The 21,396-nt window shown below is 41.6% G+C and overlaps 1 protein-coding gene across 47 annotated transcripts in view; it reads left to right on the top strand.

Annotated features, from left to right (window-relative positions):
• The first annotated feature begins 698 nt into the window (after window positions 1–698).
• Window positions 699–21,396, top strand: part of CPED1 (cadherin like and PC-esterase domain containing 1) — a 326,670-nt gene continuing 305,972 nt past the window's right edge. For 11 of the 47 annotated variants that reach the window (XM_086395925.1, XM_086395913.1, XM_086395908.1 and 8 more), the window contains exons 1-2: window positions 826–1,093; window positions 1,577–2,068. Coding sequence is in view for 13 of the 47 variants with exons in the window: in XM_086395903.1 (XP_086252029.1) it covers window positions 1,820–2,068 (249 nt within the window). In the remaining 34 variants the exon portion in view is untranslated. Of the gene's footprint in view, window positions 2,069–21,396 lie in introns of all 47 variants that reach the window. The other 36 variants (XM_086395902.1, XM_086395939.1, XM_086395936.1 and 33 more) reach the window with 17 other exon arrangements.

Below are 21,396 nucleotides of genomic sequence, written 5' to 3'. Positions count from 1 at the left end.
GCTCAGCTCACAGGACCAAGTTTGGGTCAGAAACAGGTCACAAAAACCTATTTAGAGGAGCCATGGAAGAATTGTCTGCTATGAGCCTAAGCCAGTCCTGGGTATCCAGAGAGGTGAGCAACAGGCACTAGCCAGTTTGCTTTCTCCGTGGCATGTCCTCAGCTGACTCTGCACAAGTGGATGGAGTCTGCAGACTTGCCCTGCTAAAGGTTCCTTGTGGCACTCTTTATAGCATTAGACTGAGTTGACTTCTAGACAAAGCCCGCTGTGTACCCCTTTCTGCTGAGCAAAAGTTACCAATGTCAGCTACAATCCAGTCCTTAGGGGAACCCAGTGTCAGGCAATTAAAGATTCAGTTTAGCCCAGGAGAGGAGTAATGATGTGATAGGAGTTGGGTTCAGAGCAGAAAAAAAGATGATAGATAATTTCCAGTGGAATCAGTGCATAAAACAGACTTTCACGTGCTGAGGTCCAGACAGTACCCGTGACCCTCTTATCCCCATAGCAGTGACCGCAGTTCCCTCAAGTGAAGATCCTCTCAACTCACGCACCGAGTCTGTTTACACTTCCCCTCGACCTTTGTCATCAGTTGATGAAAGCCTACTTGTTTTTCCAGTGCTGGATTAGGGAAAATAAATTACATAAGGGGACAGACATCAAATATATATTTAAAATTCTGCAGCTCTGGGTGATCAGCCACATTTCAGGGGGAAATGAGCAATGTTGCTTCCAGTCTGGGGAAGCCAGGCGTCTCAGATGCGGGGCTCATAGAGCGCTCCGGCCGCCCCCCCAACCCTCCCACCCCCGCCCGGGACCCGGGAGCCCGGGCCTTAGCCCCGCCTTCTCGCCGGCCGGGGGCTGGCTCCCCGCGGGCCTGACTCCCCGCTCCTCCGGCTCCGGGATCCTAGCCTCGAGCGCGGCCAGCGCGCCCGTGCGGGTCTGTGTGTTTGCGCGCGCGTGTGTCCGTGGGTGGGAGATGAATTGGAATCATACGACTGGGTGTTTCCTTCCGAGTGGTTTTGGTCAGCCATCCATTAGGGGATCGTGGAAACTTTTTTTTTTTTTTTTTCCTGACTAAAAGGATGAAAACTGAGTAAGTACAGAGAACTTTGAACTTGAAACGGAATGAAACAAATACAAGCCAAACCCTGAGGATGATAACCATGTCCATTCAGACCGTGTATTCCCTTTTTCTGTCAAAAGCCTCGAAGGCTTAGAGGAAAGTGGCAATTTAAAACGGAATGAAGGGAAAGAAACAGTTAAGAAACATGAAAGACTGAAAGCGGCACTGCTTTAAAACCGGAGGAAAAATGAGGAACTGTTAAGGCGAGCTGGCTTGCCTCCAGCTGTGCAACAGGCACTTTGGTTTAAACCTATTGCGTTCTCTGGGGCTGTTTTTAGCCTCCAGATTTACTTTGGTGTTGTTTCTCTTTTCCTGTGAAGCTTTTACTGTGAGTTTAAGGATGTTGTGAAAAGTAAGACATTACCAGAAGCAACAGTTTGGCAGCCTGGGGTACGCTCAGGTTATTAGTTACAACTATTATTATTTTGATGTCTTTTTTTTTTTTTTTTTAAGCCAGGCCGGCCACTTTTTACTGTCCTCCATGGAAGGGCTCTTACTAACCGCCTCAGGCGTTTGGGATCTATGATTCTTTGGCAGGATGCTTCGGAAAGTTTTTTTAAGTGGAGATGGCGCTATCTTGATGTGATTTAAAGTTGTGGAAAAAGAAGACAGTTTGGTCTTTTTCATGCTGACAAAAAATAGCTGCTATGACTTTTCCGGCAACGTGGACAGGGGCCAAGTGAAGCTAAACTGGTCATGATCTGTCGTCTAATGTTCCTCTGTCGTCGGCGATTTTGCTCCCGGCCCTTCTTGGTGGGCTTGGTGGTGGCAATCTGTCTCTTCTACCAGACTCTGACACTCTGGGGGACAAAGAAGCTTGCAGCTGCTGGCCCCGGGGCTGCCCCAAACACACCCACCAAAACCCAAGCAAGCAGATGCACCAAAGAATTCTTCCTGGACAAGCAGTGCTTCCTTCTCTCTGACATTGCACAGGAAATTGGAAAGGTAAGGCTGGACGTAAGCTTAGCCTTGACATTTTCAGCAAAGATAGCAGTCTGCTTCTCTCTGTTCCTTCTGTAAGACTAAAATTAACCTCCATGAGGTCTGAAAAGGATCCAGAGTATACACAGCCCAGAGAGTGACCTTCTGACAGTGAAACACATGCTAGCTTCAGCTTCTTTTTTTACTTCCGGAGAGTCCTGGTCATTATCTTATCTCTCAGAATTTCACTTCATTTCGGCTAAATGAAATAGACCATTTGGAGGGGATGGGGGTGATGTGAATTCTTTTTAAAAATTGGGGTTCTAAGAGATCTGAAGATTTACAGTTTGGGAACATAAATCAAAGATTCATAAAACTTGGCAAAGATTGACTGTCTCTTTTCTCAAGGTAGTCTGTATGAATGGCCGGACCATTCTAGACTCCAAGTTACTCCAAAATTACATTTTCTAATTGGTTATGTCTATTTATCATTGCTGAGCACATTTCTATAGCAATATAATAGTGTAATAGGTTTCTTCAAAAGAATTGACACAGTGCATTTTATTGCTTATAAAATTAGGAAAATACAGATTATTTTATATTTATACTATCCTAATTAACTTTACTAATCTTACTTTGTTAAGTGTGGATAAAATACAAGGCACAAGGAAGTACACAGAGTTTTTCTTTTACTATACCACTCTGTTTGTGCCTGTTAGTAAAATGAAAACAAACCAGCGTAAAACAGAAAACAGGCACAAATATTCATGATAACAAAATCACTGATTTCTATACTACAGCAGGTAGTGTAGTAAGATAATTTAGGAATCTGTAAGCAATAGCTTACATGTGTAGAGCTAGGTAGATTCTATGATCATGGTTATTGTTTGGAGCAGAATTTCTTGTCAAATATCAACTTATTGCTACCATCATTGCTAACACCAAAAAACTTTCACACTAAAAAGAATTTTGAAAATTAAAAAGAGAAAATGTTGTTGACAAAAAATTAAAAAAAAAAAAACATTTCACATATTTCATTTCAGACGTATAATCCTTTAAGGTTGGTAATGTAGGTATGATGACACTCAAGGCAGTTTAGGCAAGCATTATGACATGGTACATTCATCTAGTCCCTATTGCAGTGCTGATTCTCTAAATATAAGTAAATTCAAAGCTCTAATAACAGTTTGTGAAACCACAGCTGAAAGAACTAAATGAAATGCAAGATAATATCAGATTTGACAAAGAAAATTTGAAAACGTTTGAGTGACTTTATTTTATCAGCAGTGTCAAGAAATATGACCAAAAAAGCAAATAATAAAACTAGGAACACATCTAGATGAAACTTCAAAGGCAAGTGTGAATCAAATATTAAATTCTCTAAAATAATTGAAGAATTTGTGTTTTTTACTCATTTATATCATCATTAACATAACCCTTATTTGTGTTTTTAACACATCAAATTCATGATGGGTATAAACTTTGACTTTGAAAGTCACTTCTTGTTTGTTTCCAATGAGTGTAATTTCTTTAAAAATATTTGAGATGGTTTTGCTCTTTAAGTGCTTACATTTTTTGCTAAGAATTTGGATAAAAAGGTTTTTACTCATTAATTTGCAGCCTTTCTTTCTCACTACTTGACTTTACAATGGACTCCTGCTGTTGCCTGTAACTGAGGCATATGTTAACTGTTATTTGTAGGCTGTCACAGAAAATTCCATTTTAGCTTTGGACCTTCTGCCACTTATAAACCATCTGAAACTTATTGGCTGCTGGTGTAAAACATTCACTCTAGAATGTTCTTCACTAAAAATGCTTAACACATGATGCTTTTTTTTCCACAGTCTTAAATATTTTAACTATAAGCAAGATTCTGAAATCACAGTTACAGTTCAGAAGCTCAATCGATATGAAAACTGAATTTCCAAACATTCGCTGTGTACCTCTATTTTCGACTTTACTTGGGCCAACCATTGGTTTAGAGCCAGAAAGTGTCATGTGGAGGTTAGCTAAATATAAATGAGTTCTCCTTGCAATATATGTCCCAGAAAAGAATCACATAATAATCCCTTTTTGAAGATTAAATATTCTATCAGATGGCTAAAATGAAGAAAGAAATGTCTTTGGAGTCTATACATAAATCCGTCTCAAAAACAGCTACTTAAGAAGCTCATTAAAAAGATAACTGATGAAACGCTAGCTACCTAGATTTTCCCACAAGACCTAAAATATAGCTTTTGAGGCATTATTTAGAAGAAGCATTGTTTCTAGCTATAAATTTTGGGGTTTGTTATTTTATTGTCAAACCAAAATATTCACATTACTAGGGCTTTCTCTTACTTGACTCCGTCCATCTTTAGGTGATTATTAAAGTCACCTAAAACATCTGGCTTTGACCTAAGGTTCACAGATTCCAGAAAGTATTTGGAGGCATAAGATGTCTGCCAAACCCAAGCATTTTATGCAAAGAATTGTGTGTACATGTATGTGTGGTTGTCTATGTGGGAGAAACTACAATCCCCTTCAGATATTCAGACCGAAAGAAATACTAGGAAATAAGAAATGCTTAAGAAGCAGAACATTTAAACTTTAAAGTGCATTTAAACTGCCCCTTCCGGAAGTGTAAGTTGGGTCTGAGTTTATAAATCTGAAAAAGGAAAAAAAAAAAAAATCTGAAAGAATCCACTTGAGAACATTTGTAAAAAGTGTTTCAATGAATGCTGTAGTGTTTGCAGGCATAAACAGTCTAAAACCAAAGTATACTCACAGAGTACTTCTCGAATCATAGTTTTCATACTTTCATGAATAAGCAATAAGTATTTCCCAGTCGATTTGGTTGTAGTTGTTTCTCAGAGAGAAACTTTTGTGCTTTATCTGCCAAGTAATAGAAGGTTCTGCAGTAGCAAATATTTAAAGGTGAGTGACTGTGCTCTTTACACCTTTCTAACTGGGATCTGGTTCAATGTCTAAAACCGTTTTCGGTACAGATTGAGATCATGGTATATAGAATATGCCAACTTTCCATAGTGAGGAAATGCTCTTCTGGCCAAATTTTAATTCTTTTTTTCCATTTGAGCTTCCAAAGAGCCTTGCTAAGCAGATGTATTTGTGTCATTTCTTCTGGGTTTTCTCTCAACATTCATTGCTTGTGCTGTTTCTTAAAATTATTTCAATGTAATGTACAAACTGAAGACAGTTTCAGTTATCTTCACTGAAATAGGTCACTCAATGGATTTCTTTATTTTCCTGGAATCTAATACTTCAATATCTCATAACATAGGGACCACATTAAGTTATAAACAGACACAATGGAAGAAAATCTCCTTGGTATCTGCTCCTTTAATGGAAACTTAGCTGTTTGGGGAATATATTTGTACTCACCATAGCCATGTGTTTCTGATTATCTCTTGTTGATTCTACACAAGGAGACTGACTATTTCTCTGTCGCTTGATTCTTCATTCTCCATTTCTTCTTTATTCTTTCTGTAGCGACTGTTCCCTACAACTACTGTCCCAGTGTCCCACCATAAACCAATGTAAATGAATGTTTTCACTGTAAATACTTTTTTGTTTAATCTGCTTGTGTTCTTCATAATACATGATATATCTAACATCTGAAAATTTCTAAAAATTTCTTGTATAGCCCAGAAACAGAGCCCATGGCAAACACTTAGATGCTAACATTTTATAGGTTGGTACAATCCCAGGAACATGAGAGAAGGGGAAATAAAGGAAGAAGGAGAGCAAATACAAGTGGGTGAATTATTTGGAGATTTCCAGACAGGCCATTTTAAACTATTACATCCCAGAACAGGCACCAGGGGAAAAGGGCAGGAAGGACAAGCAATTTATCTGTCTCTCCAGTTTTCTTTCTTCTGTCTTTCATTTTGTTAGAATTGGTCCCATGCTACTTCTAAGTAGTGTTGCCTTGACTCTCTGGGTGGCCATGGGTTGGGGGGGTGGTCAGGGCTTCAGTGACTGCAGTGCTACCAGGGAAAAATTGGAGTGGTCCCCTCCCTTTCAATCTGTACTGTGCATAGGAGTTTCTAGGTCTGTGATGGCCACGGGGGTGAAGTGTCCCACAGCTTTATGATCACAACAGTGGCATGCGAAATGGCCACTGGAAGAGTACGTGAGGCACAGTGATCTAGTGTCTGATCCAATATTTGTGCTAATTTTGCTTTTTGAAATCTACACAAAATTTCTAAATATGTACCCACTCTTGGGAAATGACATCACTTTCTTTAAATGAGATATTTATAACTATTTCACTAAGAACTCTCCTCTCCCACTGGGGGTGGGGAAAAATAAACCTTTCTTTAGCTTGTTTCCTTCTCATCCCTTTCATTCATTCATTCACTTATTCATTCATTTAGTAAATATTTGTTGGGCAGTTTATTTGTGCCAGACACTGTGCCAGGTACTGGTGATACAGAATTATTGAGTTGATCAATAAGTTCATTTGGGTCTTCCCATAAGATGTAATGAAAAAACCCAAATGAACTTTTAGCCAACCCAATATAAGGCACTGTGAGATAGACAAGTAAATAAATAGAATGTCAGGAAACCCATAACTTTAAGACTATATTTTGAAAGATGAGAGGGAACTATAAAGGGTAGAGAAAGAAAAGAAAACACTGCATGCGCAAAGAAGAAATTAGCCTCTCTCTGTGTGTGTGCGTGTGTGTGTAATGTGTTAAGGGAAGCAGAGCAAGAAGGCAAATTGATGAGGTAGAGAGTTCAGCAGGGTCTAGATGTCTAGATGTTGGAAATGAGGGTATGATACAGAATCTAGATTCTCTCCTGAAGGTAACAGGGAACCCCGAAAGAATGAAAAGCAAAATGTGGTATGATTAGACTTAGGTTTAGACAGACTACTCCAGAATGCACACTGCAGAATGGACTGGAGGGGACTGAACTGAAGGCAGGCAGACCAATTGGGACGCTGACTCAGAGATGACAGTCATGCAATCGCAAGCCAAGGCATCCCAAAGATTGCCAACAAACCACCAGATGCTTGGAAGAGGCCAGAAAGGATTCCTCTGCATGTTTCAAGGGGGTGGGGCATGGTGCTGCTAACACCTAAGTTTCTGATTTCTAGCCTCCACAATTGTGAGACAGTACTGGCTGGATGGCATCACCGACTCGATGGACGTGAGTTTGAGTGAACTCCAGGAGATGGTGATGGACAGGGAGGCCTGGCGTGCTGCGATTCTTGGGGTCGCAAAGAGTCAGACACGACTGAGCGACTGAACTGAATGTTCTTTTGCTTTAAGCCACTCAGCGTGTAGTACTTTGAACAGGAAGTCCTGGGAAACTGATAAAATGGGGGAGGCAGAATGGGTTCAGCCCATGAGCTCTCAAGTTGAATCAGTAGCACTGATTACTTTGCTCCCTTGGGAACATTTCTTGATCTCTTCAGTATTTTGTTTCCTACCCTGAAAATGTATATATTATCACCCATCTTACAAGGCTAACAAGAGGCTTAAATGAGAGAAAACATGTGAAGCGCTTGAGGTATCTGGCAAGTAGGAAGTACTCGGTTAGTGTTAACTATCAGAATAATTATTATTGAATCTTCTTAAGGATTTACCCATCTCTGTAGTTTCTATTGGAGAAGGCAATGGCACCCGACTCCAGTACTCTTGCCTGGAGAATTCCATGGATGGAGGAGCCTAGTAGGCTACAGTCCATGGGGTTGCTAAGAGTTGGACATGACTGAGCGACTTCGCTTTCACTTTTCACTTTCATGCATTGGAGAAGGAAATGGCAACCCACTCCAGTGTTCTTGCCTGGAGAATGCCAGGGATGGGGAAGCCTGCTGGGCTGCCATCTATGGGGTCGCACGGAGTCGGACACGACTGATGTGACTTAGCAGCAGCAGCAGCAGCAGCAGTAGTTTCTATAGACCCTAACATTTGGCCTTCCCAAAGTAGGTGAGCAGAGTTATTGCTGTAATGAACATGAGTAAGGAGAGTCTGAGAGAAAAGCCTTGCTGAGTTTCTCTCCCTATTCTCCAGCCTCTCAGCTATTGCCTTTTCACAGTAGAATGAGCCTTCAGAATCAAGAGGAAACCTAGGGAGGCTGATATGTCACTCAGAGTCAGGCCTGCTTATCTCTAAGCAAGGTCTGCAGTTTGAGCTGAATTTTTTTTTTTTTTTTTTAAGTTTACGAGGCTAGCATTAACCACATGTTAGAGCTGAGGATGTGGAGAGATGAATTGGGTGTACAGTAGGGGAAAGCAGTTAAGATTTGACCCTGAATAAATATGTATTTGTTTACTGTCTGTCTCCCTCCATAGAATATAAGTTCCTTAAGAGCAAGGGCTTTATTTGACTGGTTTATTGCTACATCCTGGGTGCCAAAACAGTATCTGACATGTAATGCGCACTGAATAAATATGTGGTCAATGAATGAATAAATAAATGAATCATGAGTTGGAGGGTCAGAGACAGTCCTCATTAAAGCAGAGGCCAGGAAATGAGAGGAACTCCTCCTCTTTCTTTTTTCCTTTGCTGAACTCTCGGGTCCTTCACTCCATCTTTTTCCTGTACCAGTATCTCTTGAAGTCCTTTCTGTACATTTCTTGCACTTTCGCCTGGTGTAATGGTCTTGCCATTTTGCTAATTGAATTTCTTCATCAGTTATCACCTGTCTCTCTTGTTCTTCTCTCTTGTTCTTTTCAGCTCATTTATCTCTTTGGGATTCTTCTCCTGTAAATAAATATCCTCGAGTATCTCAGTCAGTCTGACTCTTTGCGATCCCACGGCCTGCAGTATGCCAGACTTCTCTGTCCATTACCAACTCCCAGAGCTTGCTCAAACTCATGTCCATCACGTTGGTGATGCCATATCCAACCATCTCATCCTCTGTTGTCCCCTTCTCCTCCTGCCTTCTATCTTTCTCAGCATCAGGGTCTTTCCAATGAGTAAGTTCTTCGCATCAGGTCACCAAAGGATTGGAGTTTCAGCTTCAGCATCAGTCCTTCCAAAGAACACCCAGGACTGATTTCCTTTAGGATTGACTGGTTTGATCTCCTTGCAGTCCAAGGGACCCTCAAGAGTCTTCTCCAAGACCACGGTTCAAAAGCATAAAAAGTATCTATCGTAAGTTAAAAAAAGAAATGTTAGCAACCTGTATGCTTGCTAACTATACCCAACCCTCTTCACTTCTCTGTCACCATCATTTCACCTCTTTGTCTCAAGCAATTTCCATTTTTTAACAGATTGATTTTTTCCAAAATTGAGCTTTTTCTTTTACATGTTTTTATATTTTAAATAGATTTAGATGTAAATATTCTAAAATCGTGCTGATGGCATCTAAATAGAGAGGTCTATGTATTGGAGGCTCTCAGGAGATGTTGTCAGCATACTAATAGATATGTGATTTTCCTAGAATTGGTTGGGCTAGTGATGAGCATTTAATGTTTGTGGATTTCTCTGAGATAGTTGATTAGAGCTATGTCAAATTTTTACAATGAAATTTTAAAAATTGTTCATACTGAGAGGATTTTATGCAATTGTGAATTTTGCTTATGTTAGACAAACTTTATTGAAGTCTTGATGAAGCTTATATTTAAGCAAGTTTGTTAAATTTCATTTGAATCAAGGAATCAATCAGTTTATAGGTGTCATTCTCTCTTGATTTTTCACAATAGCAGCAATAGCCTCTGCCTCTTTCTCCCTGTAAGCAATTCCGTTTCTTGTTCCAATGGAATTGGAAACTCACATAAGCTTAAACTCTCTGAAATGGAAACCTCTGCGATACACTGTGACATTATAAAAAGTGCTTCATATGATCAACTTTGAGTCTGTGGCCTTTGGGGTGAAAGGAATGTTTTGGTTTTATTTTTCCCTTTGATTTCCTTTGGTTATTTTTTCTAGGGAGCCATTCTCACCAAAAGAATGAGCTCATGTTCTAAAATAGAAATTATGTTCTGTAACAAAAACTATACCAAAGTTGGCAATCTGCAAGGTAAAAGTCCTCTGTCAACTTTTGTACTTTAGAGAGATGGGTTCAACAAGCAAAACAAAATATCCTGGTTATCTGACACACGGTTAAAAAAGGAACATAATGATAAAAGATGTATTGAGATTTTGTTATAGATAAGGATATTAATGAAAAAAAATGTTGAACTTTCAATTAAATTCACTAACAGAGGCTATGGGTACTTAAGAGATGAACCAAAGTAATAATTAAAAGAGCACATAGACTTGAGGGTACAGAATGGGCCCTATCAGTGTGCTCTGAAATAAGACTCCATTTGATTTTGCTAATCCTTACTTGAGGACTCTGAATAGGAACCCCCACCAGTCTGTTTATACTGCCGCCCAGTCAGAAGAACTCTCTAAGGGGGAGACTTGGAGACTCTGAATATTCCTGGGGAGAACAGGCCTGACTGTCCTCAGCAAGGTTCCTAACCCCATACCTGTTTACTATGTTGAATACGCAGTCTAATGCTCTAATGAGCATCAGGATGTTGTGGAACAAGCATGGGCTTTCCTCCACATTGGTTCAAATTCCAGCTGTGTCATTTACTAGCAATCACACACAGACACATTTTACCTAGATTTTAAACTCTCAATGTTGTCATTGGGAAAATGAGGCTAACTAAACCTTACTAGTGAAAACTGAATACATGATTGAAAACAGCAAGCGTGGTGGCTAATCAGAGTTGGCATTCGTTAAACATTGGTGTTCTTCCTGCACCCATAAGAAGCTGTGTTTAAGCTCTGACCTCAAAAATAAGCACTTTAAATTTATTTGTTTCCTCTATAGTACATATTTTTGATCCTCACCCTATGTTCTTTCTCCGTTATATCTGCTTAGGCAAATGTTTAAAGCAGCATGTTGTATGCTAACTGTCTGTCACTTTTCTCTTTTGACCCTCTCAGTGCAGTCAAATGCAGACACATTCCACTGGTTTTCCAGGGTTCTGCACAATACTGCCTTCTTCTCCCACTCAAGAAAGTGTTTGCTTGCAAACAGTGGGAATGCAACTCATGTCCCCTGGTTTACAAAGTGTAAATTATTTATAAATTTTGACATTTTAATTCTTTTTATAACCAATTTCTTAGAACATACTTCACACCTGATCTTGACAAAAAGAAACTCTTATCTGCTGCCCAAGTGTATTATGACTATGACTAAGACAAGGATCTGGGGAAGAACAGCACTTCAGGCTGGGAGATTCAGGCAGGAAAAGCCTGATGACAATCTAGGGGAAGAAAGGAGAATTTATTTGAATAGTAATATTGCTCCAGGATCCTGGTGTTTCTTGTTTGTTTTGACATAAGAAAAAGTAGATGGTTTGGGGCTGGTAGTGCAGATTTCTGGAAACCTCCTGAACAACTGTTAAAGGTCTGTGTGTCTGAGGCAAATCGTGATGTACCCGCTCGTCTCCCCGCACCGTCTCCAGGAGAAAGAGGACACACGGAGATGGGAACCCAGCGCGAGCGTCCTGAGTGGCTGACTTATGACTCTGTGACCCCGGACTGTAGCCCACCAGGTGCCTCTGTCCATGGGATTTCCCAGGCAAGAATACTCAAGTGGGTTGCCATTTATTCCTACAGGGGATCATCCCGACTCAGAGTTTAAAGCAGAGTTTCCTGCATTGACAGGCAGATTCTTGACCACTGAGCCACCAGCGAAGCCCAGGGACCCAGTACCTATGCTGAAAAGTTAAGTGACCTTAGATAACTGACTTTTGGAGGTTTCATTTTCCTGGACTGAGGCTTGCAGATGGAAATGCCTGTTACACAGATGTTACCTGATCAAATTAGGCAGAATGCTTTGGAAAACACTGAGATTATAAAAGGCAGGGGAATAGACATTATCATATTTGTTAAACGATAAACTGAAGGATGGGGCTTCCGCAATGGCTCAGTGGTAAAGAATCTGCCTGCAGTGCAGGAGATGGAGACTCCAGTTCGATCCCTGGGTCAGGAAGATGCCCTGGGGGCAGGCATGGCAACCCACTCCAGTATTCTTGCCTGGAGAATCCCATGGACAGAGGAGCCTAGCAGGCTACACAGCCCATGATGTCGCAAAGAGTCAGACACGACTGAAGTGATTAAGCAGGCATGCATGCAAACTGAAGCATACTGAAAAATTTAGAGTCTGAGCAAAACTTGATTCCATCTGGGCAGTGCCAAACCGGAAGTGGTTAGGAGCACTTGGAGGGCAAGAATCCAGGGAGAAACTACTACAGAGAAAATGTAGAAGCAGAGCAAGGACGTTGTAGATTGGCTGTAGCTTAAAACCTTCTTTGCTGCTTGTGACTGGTTGTCCTTAAGTGTCAGTTTCAAAACCTCCACTTTGATCTGCTCATATAGACCGCCGCAGCATTAGAGTCACCTCCGTCTCATGGTCTCTTTGTTCAATTAATTTAACATATCCCAAAGTATAACGTCATGAAAATGTTTTCATTGCATTTGGCGTGTCTTGAGGGAAAAGAATGCACGTATATGCAACATAACTGTGAATACCAGAAATAGTCCTTTTTTTCATTAAAAAGTTATACGTATTGTGTGCTCTACAAATGTCAGGTTATACAGTTATGTTTCAGAATGCCACTAGAAGTCTAGAATTGTGTTGTCATAACTGGCGACTCAGACAGTAAAGAATCTGCCTGCAATGCCGGAGACCTGGATTGGATACATGGAAGATCCCTTGGAGAAAGTCATGGCAACCCACTCCAGTATTCTTGCCTGGAGAATCCCCATGGATAGAGGAGCCTGGTGGGCTATAGTCCATGGGGTTGCAAAGAGTTGGATTGAGTAACTAAGCACAATTGAGTTTCACTGTTTCTTTAACAAGCAATAGGAAGTATACCGGTATTCCAATAGTTTCAGCCCTAAGTCTGGTTCTTCCCTGGTGGAAAATCTAGCATTAATTTAGCCAAACTGCACAGATGCTTCAGGCAAAATGGAACAGGAAATTAACTTTTTTATAGCACTGTAGGACTTGCCTGACCTTTGCAAAGTATCAGCCAGAAAGTTGACTTTCATATTAAGCAGTAAACCTTCCCTGCTGGCCACACCCAGAGGACAGAGGAGATTTCAAATGGGCTTTTTTCCTCACTCTTCCCTTTATTATGAACTATTTTTTTCTGTGTAAATAATGACAATTAATAACATATCTGATACTTCCTACACATACGCTAAACCTGTTTCTCATGTATTTTAATGCTGCATAAGCTATTTTAAGAGCAGATAGATTTGAAACAGTTAATTTTCTTTTTCAAGGAAGCATAGATACAGGGAAAAGGAGGTCAGCTGATTTCTTTTAAAGAAACAGTGGTTAACATAATACTATGTCTGCTTTAAACACACTTGTTTGCTGTAGAGCAGAGTCAATGTATTTGTCTATATATCCTGTTGGGTATATATACATATATATATCCTGTCGGAAATATAAACCTCAAGAAGCTAGAATTGTCTCCTGCGTTTACTATAAAATAACACTTTTAAAAGGAAACCCTTTTCTGTGACATAAATGGGAGGATGTCTTATCATCCAGTGATGAGCACATGATCTTAAGCACAATTCTTAGCAAAACCCGGAACAAAGGAACCAAGTGCTTGTAATAATGCAGCCGTTCCCTGTGAAGTCCAGCATTTACACAAAACCTTCCAATAAATGACTGGCAGTTGGATCAGGGCAGGGATTGAGTTTACACAATGCCTGGCATATAACACGTGGAATGAGTGGATGAATGGGAACTTGTATAACTGATGTTGTTGTGTCCAGTATAGAACTTCCTGTGGTGGCCAGCAGTGCCTAAATTCTTCTTTTGTACTTTCAACTGGATTCTTAAACACTGATCTCCCCTGGGTTCATCCAGGTTCTTCTCCACTTATAAGACATGCTTCCCTCTTGCTTTTCTGAGAAAACCAAAGTAATCTGTCCTGTTTAAAGAGATGCTTTCTTCTTCAGGCCTGACCTATGAGACCGTCTGCTGGACCCTTTAAGAAAAACTGGACTTCTAGCAAAGGAGGTTACTTTTTTAGCTAGTCACAGGGGGAAAAAAAAAGCCAAACGCTCTTCTATAGCACAATTCATCCCTCACGGAAAGGATTATAGAGTTTAGGGTGTTGAAAATTTGATAACAATATTAGATGATGTCTTATTCTTTCCTCTAGAGATAGTACTTATGTTGTGGTATTACTGGATATTGTCATTTCTTGCCAGTTTTTGATTTTTAAAGCAAAAAAGTTGGCCATGAACTACTTAAACATTCTAGAATGAGTGTGTAATTTGGAGAGTCCTAAGATTTTGAGAAATATTAATAACCTCAGATATGCAGATGACACCACCCTTATGGCAGAAAGTGAAGAGGAACTAAAAAGCCTCTTGATGAAAGTGAAAGTGGAGAGTGAAAAAGCTGGCTTAAAACTCAACATTCAGAAACTTAAGATCATGGCATCCGGTCCCATCAATTCATGGGAAATAGATGGGGAAACATGGAAACAGTGTCAGATTTTATTTTGGGGGGCTCCAAAATCACTGCAGATGGTGACTGCAGCTATGAAATTAAAAGGCATTTGCTGCTTGGAAGGAAAGTTATGACCAACCTAGATAGCATATTCAAAAGCGGAGACATTACTTTGCCAACAAAGGTCCATCTAGTCAAGGCTATGGTTTTTCCAGTAGTCATGTATGGATGTGAGAGTTGGACTGTGAAGAAGGCTGAGCGCCTTCTTGAACTGTGGTGTTGGAGAAGACTCTTGAGAGTCCCTTGGACTGCAAGGAGATCCAACCAGTCCATTCTGAAGGAGATTAGCCCTGGGATTTCTTTGGAAGGAATGATGCTAAAGCTGAAACTCCAGTACTTTGGCCACCTCATGTGAAAAGTTGACTCATTGGAAAAGACTCTGATGCTGGGAGGGATTGGGGGCAGGAGGAGAAGGGGACGACAAAGGATGAGATAGCTGAATGGCATCACTGACTCAATGGACGTGAGTCTGAGTGAACTCCGGGAGTTGGTGATATTCAGGGAAGCTTGGCGTGCTGCGATTCATGGGGTCGCAAAGAGTCGGACATGACTGAGTGACTGAACTGAACTGAACTGAAGATTTTGAGAGGAATATGTGAAGCTGTGTTTCAAGGCAGTGGTGTGATAGTTTAGCATCTGGCAGTGTGGGGAGGAACAAGGCAGACTGGATGGAAGCTTCTAGAAGGGAAGCTTGAGGAGGAGGGTTCTAAAGGCTCAGTCAGGCTGGGAAAGGTGCTACTCAGGATAATTCCCGAGGTTGTATACTGGTACTGGCCAGTGAGCTGAAGGGACAAGATGAGGAGGCCATAGAGAGTGAATAGCCCCAATGGTGCTCAGAGTAAGCACAAATACAGAATGTGTGCCAAGGCATAAATGTGTACTTAAGGAGACTTGGCTTCCCCTGTGGCTCAGATAGTAAAGAATTTCCCTGCAGTGCCAGAGATTCAAGTTTGATCCCTGGGTCGGGAAGATCTCTTGGAGAAGGAAATGGCTATCCACTCCAGTATTTTTGCCTGGAAAATTCTATGGACAGAGGAGCCTGGTGGGCTACAGCCCACGGGGTCACAAAGAGTTGGACATGACTGAGCGACCAACACTTTCACTTTAAGGAGACTTGGTCTACACATTTGGTGTAAGGTGGGATATTTGCTTTATGCAGACTTTGGTGTCTGGATATTTAACACCTGTTCTCCCATTACTTTGGCCCCTGTGTGGGTAGGGTGATGCAAGTTCCTCTGGATTTGTGAGATGTAGCTGTTCATTCCCCCAGGAACTGGAGCCTGCCTTTGCTGCCCTGGAGCTGCAGGGTCACCTGCATAGAATGCACTGGCTTTCCATCCTTAACTGTCTGTGCCATTCATGGGGACCCTGGATTTCTGGAGAGAATCCAAATAAACTGTTGGTACTCGGATGTGAGTGCTGAGAAGAGAAGAAAGGAGTCAGGGATGCTGTCTGCATGGATTAACAATAGTGAACTCTTGAAGTGACCTGAAGACCCTCTCCTGGGGGCACGAATGTGGCAACTGGATGGGCACTGGATGGACGTCTTAATCCCCATCTCAGTGCCTGAATTCTATGCTTGCATCCAACAGCTGCTTTATTTAGGCTGGATTCTCAGTCCAGGGGAGGGCGTGTTTGCTATGGTGTTGGAAGAGATTCTTAGCTGGCCACCACAAGTTTTTTCATGATGGCCTCATGCAGAGGCCTGGACTCTGTGTGTGTGCAGTGGTGCCGTGCAGAGAGGACTGACTGCAGGGCTGAGAGGAGGGTCAGTGTCATTAACTGGACATGGTGGGCAGTGGGAGAATGTGCAGCAAGGCTGATAGTAGGGAGGCTACAGAGAGCAGAGTTGAAATGGAGAATGCAAGTGAGGGGTTCAGAAAGTTAATAGGTGAGTCCTAGGGAAGGTTCTAAGACCAAGCTATGGTTACATTTTCTAAGCCCCAAAGAGGAAATGTAATGTGATAAGGGGCTTTTTATATCCTGGTTGTGAATTTATTTATGGAACACTGTAATAAGGTATAAAATTAAATCATATTTAGTTGTGCAATGAAAATACTGTCTTTTATCTAACACCCAAATCTAAAAAGTGTATCCATTGTATAGACAGTATCAGTGTCCATGTGTTATTTTCATGATATGTTTGCTCTGACACTGGTTTTTGTCAGAGAAGAATAGTAGAAATGCTGATCCATTGATTATTTTTAAATACTTTAATGCCCTAATATATAAACACAACCCTTTCATATTCTGTACTTGTGATAGAACCCTTATGAAATTATATGATTTAAACTTTTAAGGTTTTAATTTTGTTAAAGTAATTAAACAAGCCATTAGATTGAGGCAGCTCTGAGGCTATGTGGCCTCTGTAGGCAAACCAAAATCTAAGCTTCTGAATGGCTCAGGATTTCTAAATCGAGATGCCAAAGACAACCAGCCACAAGCAGCCAACTAGGCTTTAGGCTGGCTCAGTGATAAAAGAATCTGCCTGCCATGCAGGAGAGGCAGGAGACATGGATTCAATCCGTGGGTTGGGAAGATCCCCTGGAGGAAGAAATGGCAACCCACTCCAGTATTCTTGCCTGGGAAATCCTGTGGACAGAGGAGCCTGGCAGGCTACAGTCTATGGGGCTGCAAAAGAATTATATACAACTTATCAACTAAATAACAGTTAGGCTACAGCCCATGAGTAATTTCCTTTCTCTTCTTCCACACTTTCTCTGTATAAGTCTTCCCTCAGCTCCAGTTAATGGAGTGCTCTTAATCACTTCAGCTTTGGTGCTGTCCAGTTGGGTTTTTGCCCAAATAAACTCTTAAAATTTTAAATATGCCTCAGTTAAATATTTTTTAACAATGTAAAATATTTTAATTTGTCAAGATCACTTTTATGTCATCACTTTTTTTTTGGCTGCACTCGTTGGCATGCAGGATTTTAGTTCCTAGGCCAGGGATTGAACTCTCACCCCCTGCAGTATAAGCAGGGGTAAGTGCAAGCAGTGTACGTTCTACCTGCTGGACCTCCAGGGAAGTCCCAGTGTGATCACCTTTGAAGAGACATTTAAATACAGTTTATATTTATGAGGGGATATATATATCCTAAAGCTTTTGTTTCACTGAGTCTCCTTTGATCCTTACAACAGTGAGAAAAGTAGGGTGGAAGGTTTACTTGCAGATGAGGAAAGGGAAGTACATCTATCTAGTGGAGCTTAAGTGGTGTCAGGAGATAATGAATGGGGTTGCTAGGCGTGGAGACCAGGGGAGTAGAGCAGAGACTCAGCATTCAGAAGTCCTTGAGGGAGTTGCTGGCAAAGCCTCTAACTTAGAGTCAGAGTCTCTGGCATGTATCCATGAAACTCTTTGGTAGATTGTATGATGCTTAGGTATTGATATTGTTGTAATGACCCCAGTGTACTTTCCTTTCTGTTACGTTGCCTTTGTATGGACTTCCTATTTTAAGACTGAACTGCTGAATTAACTCCTTGTTTTGGCATGAGGGGACAGAGACTTGCTATTATTTTAACATTTTTCGAAAGAACAAGGTCTCTCCTTGTCCTCTGCTTGGTATTTCATAATTGGGAATTGTCAATTTTGTATTTTCTTCATTACGGATGTCCTTTAACTACTGCTGACACTGTGATAAGATTCAGGGGGCGGGGGAGCTGTAGCTCTAAGACCAGCATATATGAGCAGGGCCTGAGGATGGAAAGCAAATGACGTCTTCCTCCTCTGAAGCTCTGTGTCATAAAGTATCGAATTAATAGAAGACTGAAAATGGGAAAGGATTGTAGATAAAGAGGAAAGCAGAGGAAGGAGAAGAGGCAAAAGAGGGACACAGAGTGGTTTTTAATTTGATCCAAAATAGACAGTGAAATCAGTTTCACCCAAAGAAAAAGCAATCTACATTTACTTCTGTTCTCATTGAAAGCTGTCTCATTCTTTAAGATATCTTGAAGGAAGCTATCATGACCACCATCTCCCAGCTAGTCCTGTGTTTTTGTAATCTCAGCTGGGTTTTGTTATGTCTGGAAGTTATAGCAAAAAGTAAACCGATGGCCCACAGCTGTGCATCGTGGGTGGCTTCTCAAGGGAAAGAGTCTTGAATTCCTTGGAGGAACAGCCTCCATGTAACAGGGAAGAACAGTCAGACCCTGTTCTTCCCTGTTACATCTGGAGGAGGCTGAAAAAGATGCTTAATGTGACTTTCAAAACAGCTAGAAAAGAGGAACACAAATTTTGGAGGAGCATCGAGGGAATCTAAGTTCCTCCTTGATGGTTGAAATGGATGAGCATTTCAGTGAGGCTGAGCTCAGCAGCCAGCAACTATGGGATGTGTGAAGTAAGAAATTACAGCAGCAGATTCCAGATAGGGACTGGAGGAGAAATCCCTGTTCTGTGTTCTTGGTTTGTTTTTAATCTCTCCCTAATCTCCAAGATTCCTGCTCTGTGTGTGGGTTAACCTGGGGAAGGAAGGAGCAGCACACAGTTGAAGCTGTGTGTGCCCAGCGTGACTTTGCATTGGCTGGAGTTTGAAGAGCTGAGAAGCAGCCTTTTTTTTTTTTTTTTTTTCCTATCCCGTAAGTTGCTCTCCTCTGGCTGGTCTTCTCCTTCCTCTGGCTGCACAAGCTGTATACTGCTCACCCTTCTTAGAAAGGCTCAGCGTGGTTCTGAGTTAGGAAGGAAAAGGGCATTAGACAGAGAAGATGAGACATTCTCAGGGTTTACCATCAGGTTTCCCAGGTGGCTCAGTCGTAAAAGAAGCCATTGGCAATGCAGGAGACATGGGTTCAATCCCTGGGTCAGGAAGATTCCCTGGAGAAGGAAATGCAACCCACTCCAGTATTCTTGCCTGGAAAATCCCATAGATAGAGGAGGCTACAGTCCATGTGTTGTAGCCACGCATTCTGGGAAACAAACTCACTCAGAAGGACAATGCAGATAGTGGAGTGCAGTTTATTACACCAGCGGGCCCAAGGCAGAGTCTCCTCTTAGCCAAGGACCCTGACCAATTTTCCTGAAAACCTTATATACCCTACGTGCACATGCCCAAACCCACCTCCCCAAATTCCCTGAAATGAGTCTGATCAAAGGAAAAGAAAGATACAATCAAAGTTAACCCATGATTCATATGCCTTAATCCTAGGTAGTTAACAGTGGACAATTTTCAATAGGCCTGTGGTCATACCCCAATAAGCATAATAGAATTTATGATTCTATTCAGTTACACAGATAATTAGGGTATTCTTTTAGACAACAGAGAGTCTAAGTACGAGCCCTGGGGCTCTTCCATCCAAGGGGGCCTGGTTTTCCAGTTTGTCTGTTATTTCCATAGTACTGGGCATATAGTTCACAGTCCACAGTCTCGCCCAAGATGGAGTCCTTCTTTCAAGATGGAGCCTGTTCTGTCTGTTTCCTCCTTCATTCCCCTCTCTTGATGCTCTTAACTCATAGTATGAGCATAATTCATAGGAATATATTGCACCCTGACTCTCCGACATCCAATTTGGGAGAACGACATCAACCTTTGGGTTACAAAGTTCATAATACATTGTAAAATAAAGGGTCCACAAAGCAGAACTATCAAGGCAACTATAACAATGGTAAATGTAGTTTTCCACCATTCACCCTTCACCCAAGATAGGACCAAAGTCCAAAAAGGAAGATTATCCTCAGACATAACTTTTACCTGACCTTTCATGTCATCTAGGGTGGCTGATATATAGCCAGATAAATCAGGACTATATACACAACATTCAACTTTAATTATAGCACAGGTCCCTCTTTATACTGAAACTATGGTTAGTCTCAAGATGATACCAGCAAGTCCTTGTAGCAGCAGTTGATTGTAGAGCTTCATCTCTTTTTCTTCTTTAAGATGATCTTGGTTTCACAGGGATCAGTGGGGTCCTTTTGTGTAGTCTGCTCCACGTCCCCTGGGTCTGCATGGTATGCCCTCTTCACCCTCATGTAGAGGATCCAGGGAGTGACACCTGCAACTTTAACTGCCATAGGGCTGGTTAGAACAACAGTATATGGACCCTTCCCATGAGGGGCCAAGGATTCGTGATGGCCTTGACCACACCTGATCCCTGGGCACAAATTCGTGAATCTGTTCCCCAAGGGGGAATGGCACCCTTTCTTGTACAAACTTAGTTACCTGATTTATTACCTTACCCAGTTGTTCCATCTGCTGTGAAATCTCATCTCCCCTTACCTGAGGCAAATTTGTTGACACCTGTTTTATTATGGGAGGGGGCCTCCCATACACAATTTTGTATGGAGAAGAGCCATGGGACTGTGGGATCATCCTGAGTCTGAGCAGAGCCATGGGAAACAAGTCCACCCAGGAACAGTCAGTCTCTAAGATCCACTTGGAGAGTGTCTCTTTAAGTGTCCGATTGGTTCCTTCCACTATCCCAGAACTCTGGGGCCTATATGCTGTATGTAATTTCCACTTGATATTTAAAGTTTTGCTTACTTGTTATACTAAATCAGCTATGAAAGCCAGGCCATTGTCCAATCCAATGCTGGTAGGAAATCCAAATCTGGGAACTATCTCCCTAAGCAGGCACCAGGCTACTTCTGATGCTCTTTTGGTCTGGGTAGGAAAACCTTCTACCCATCCTGAGAACATACATACTATGACCAGCAGGTAATGATAGTGTCGGTGAGGTTTCATTTTAGTGAAGTCCACTTCCAGGTGTTTAAAGGGCAGCGTGTCTTTTACCTGAATCCCTGGAGGTTTCTGTCTGTGCCGAGAGGCAGCATTGACCTGTGAGCAGGCGGTGCAATTCTGAGATTTTGTCCTTTTGACAGCTGGAGGCCTGGATTAGCGCATATATAGTTCGGCCAACTGAGCG

This window comes from Bos grunniens, chromosome 4, assembly GCF_055505025.1.
Source record: "Bos grunniens cultivar Pamir isolate PY7600 chromosome 4, Bosgru_T2T1.0, whole genome shotgun sequence".
Lineage (NCBI taxonomy): Eukaryota > Metazoa > Chordata > Mammalia > Artiodactyla > Bovidae > Bos > Bos grunniens.
Note: the sequence above shows the minus strand (reverse complement) of the source record. Positions and strands in the feature narration are given on the sequence as shown.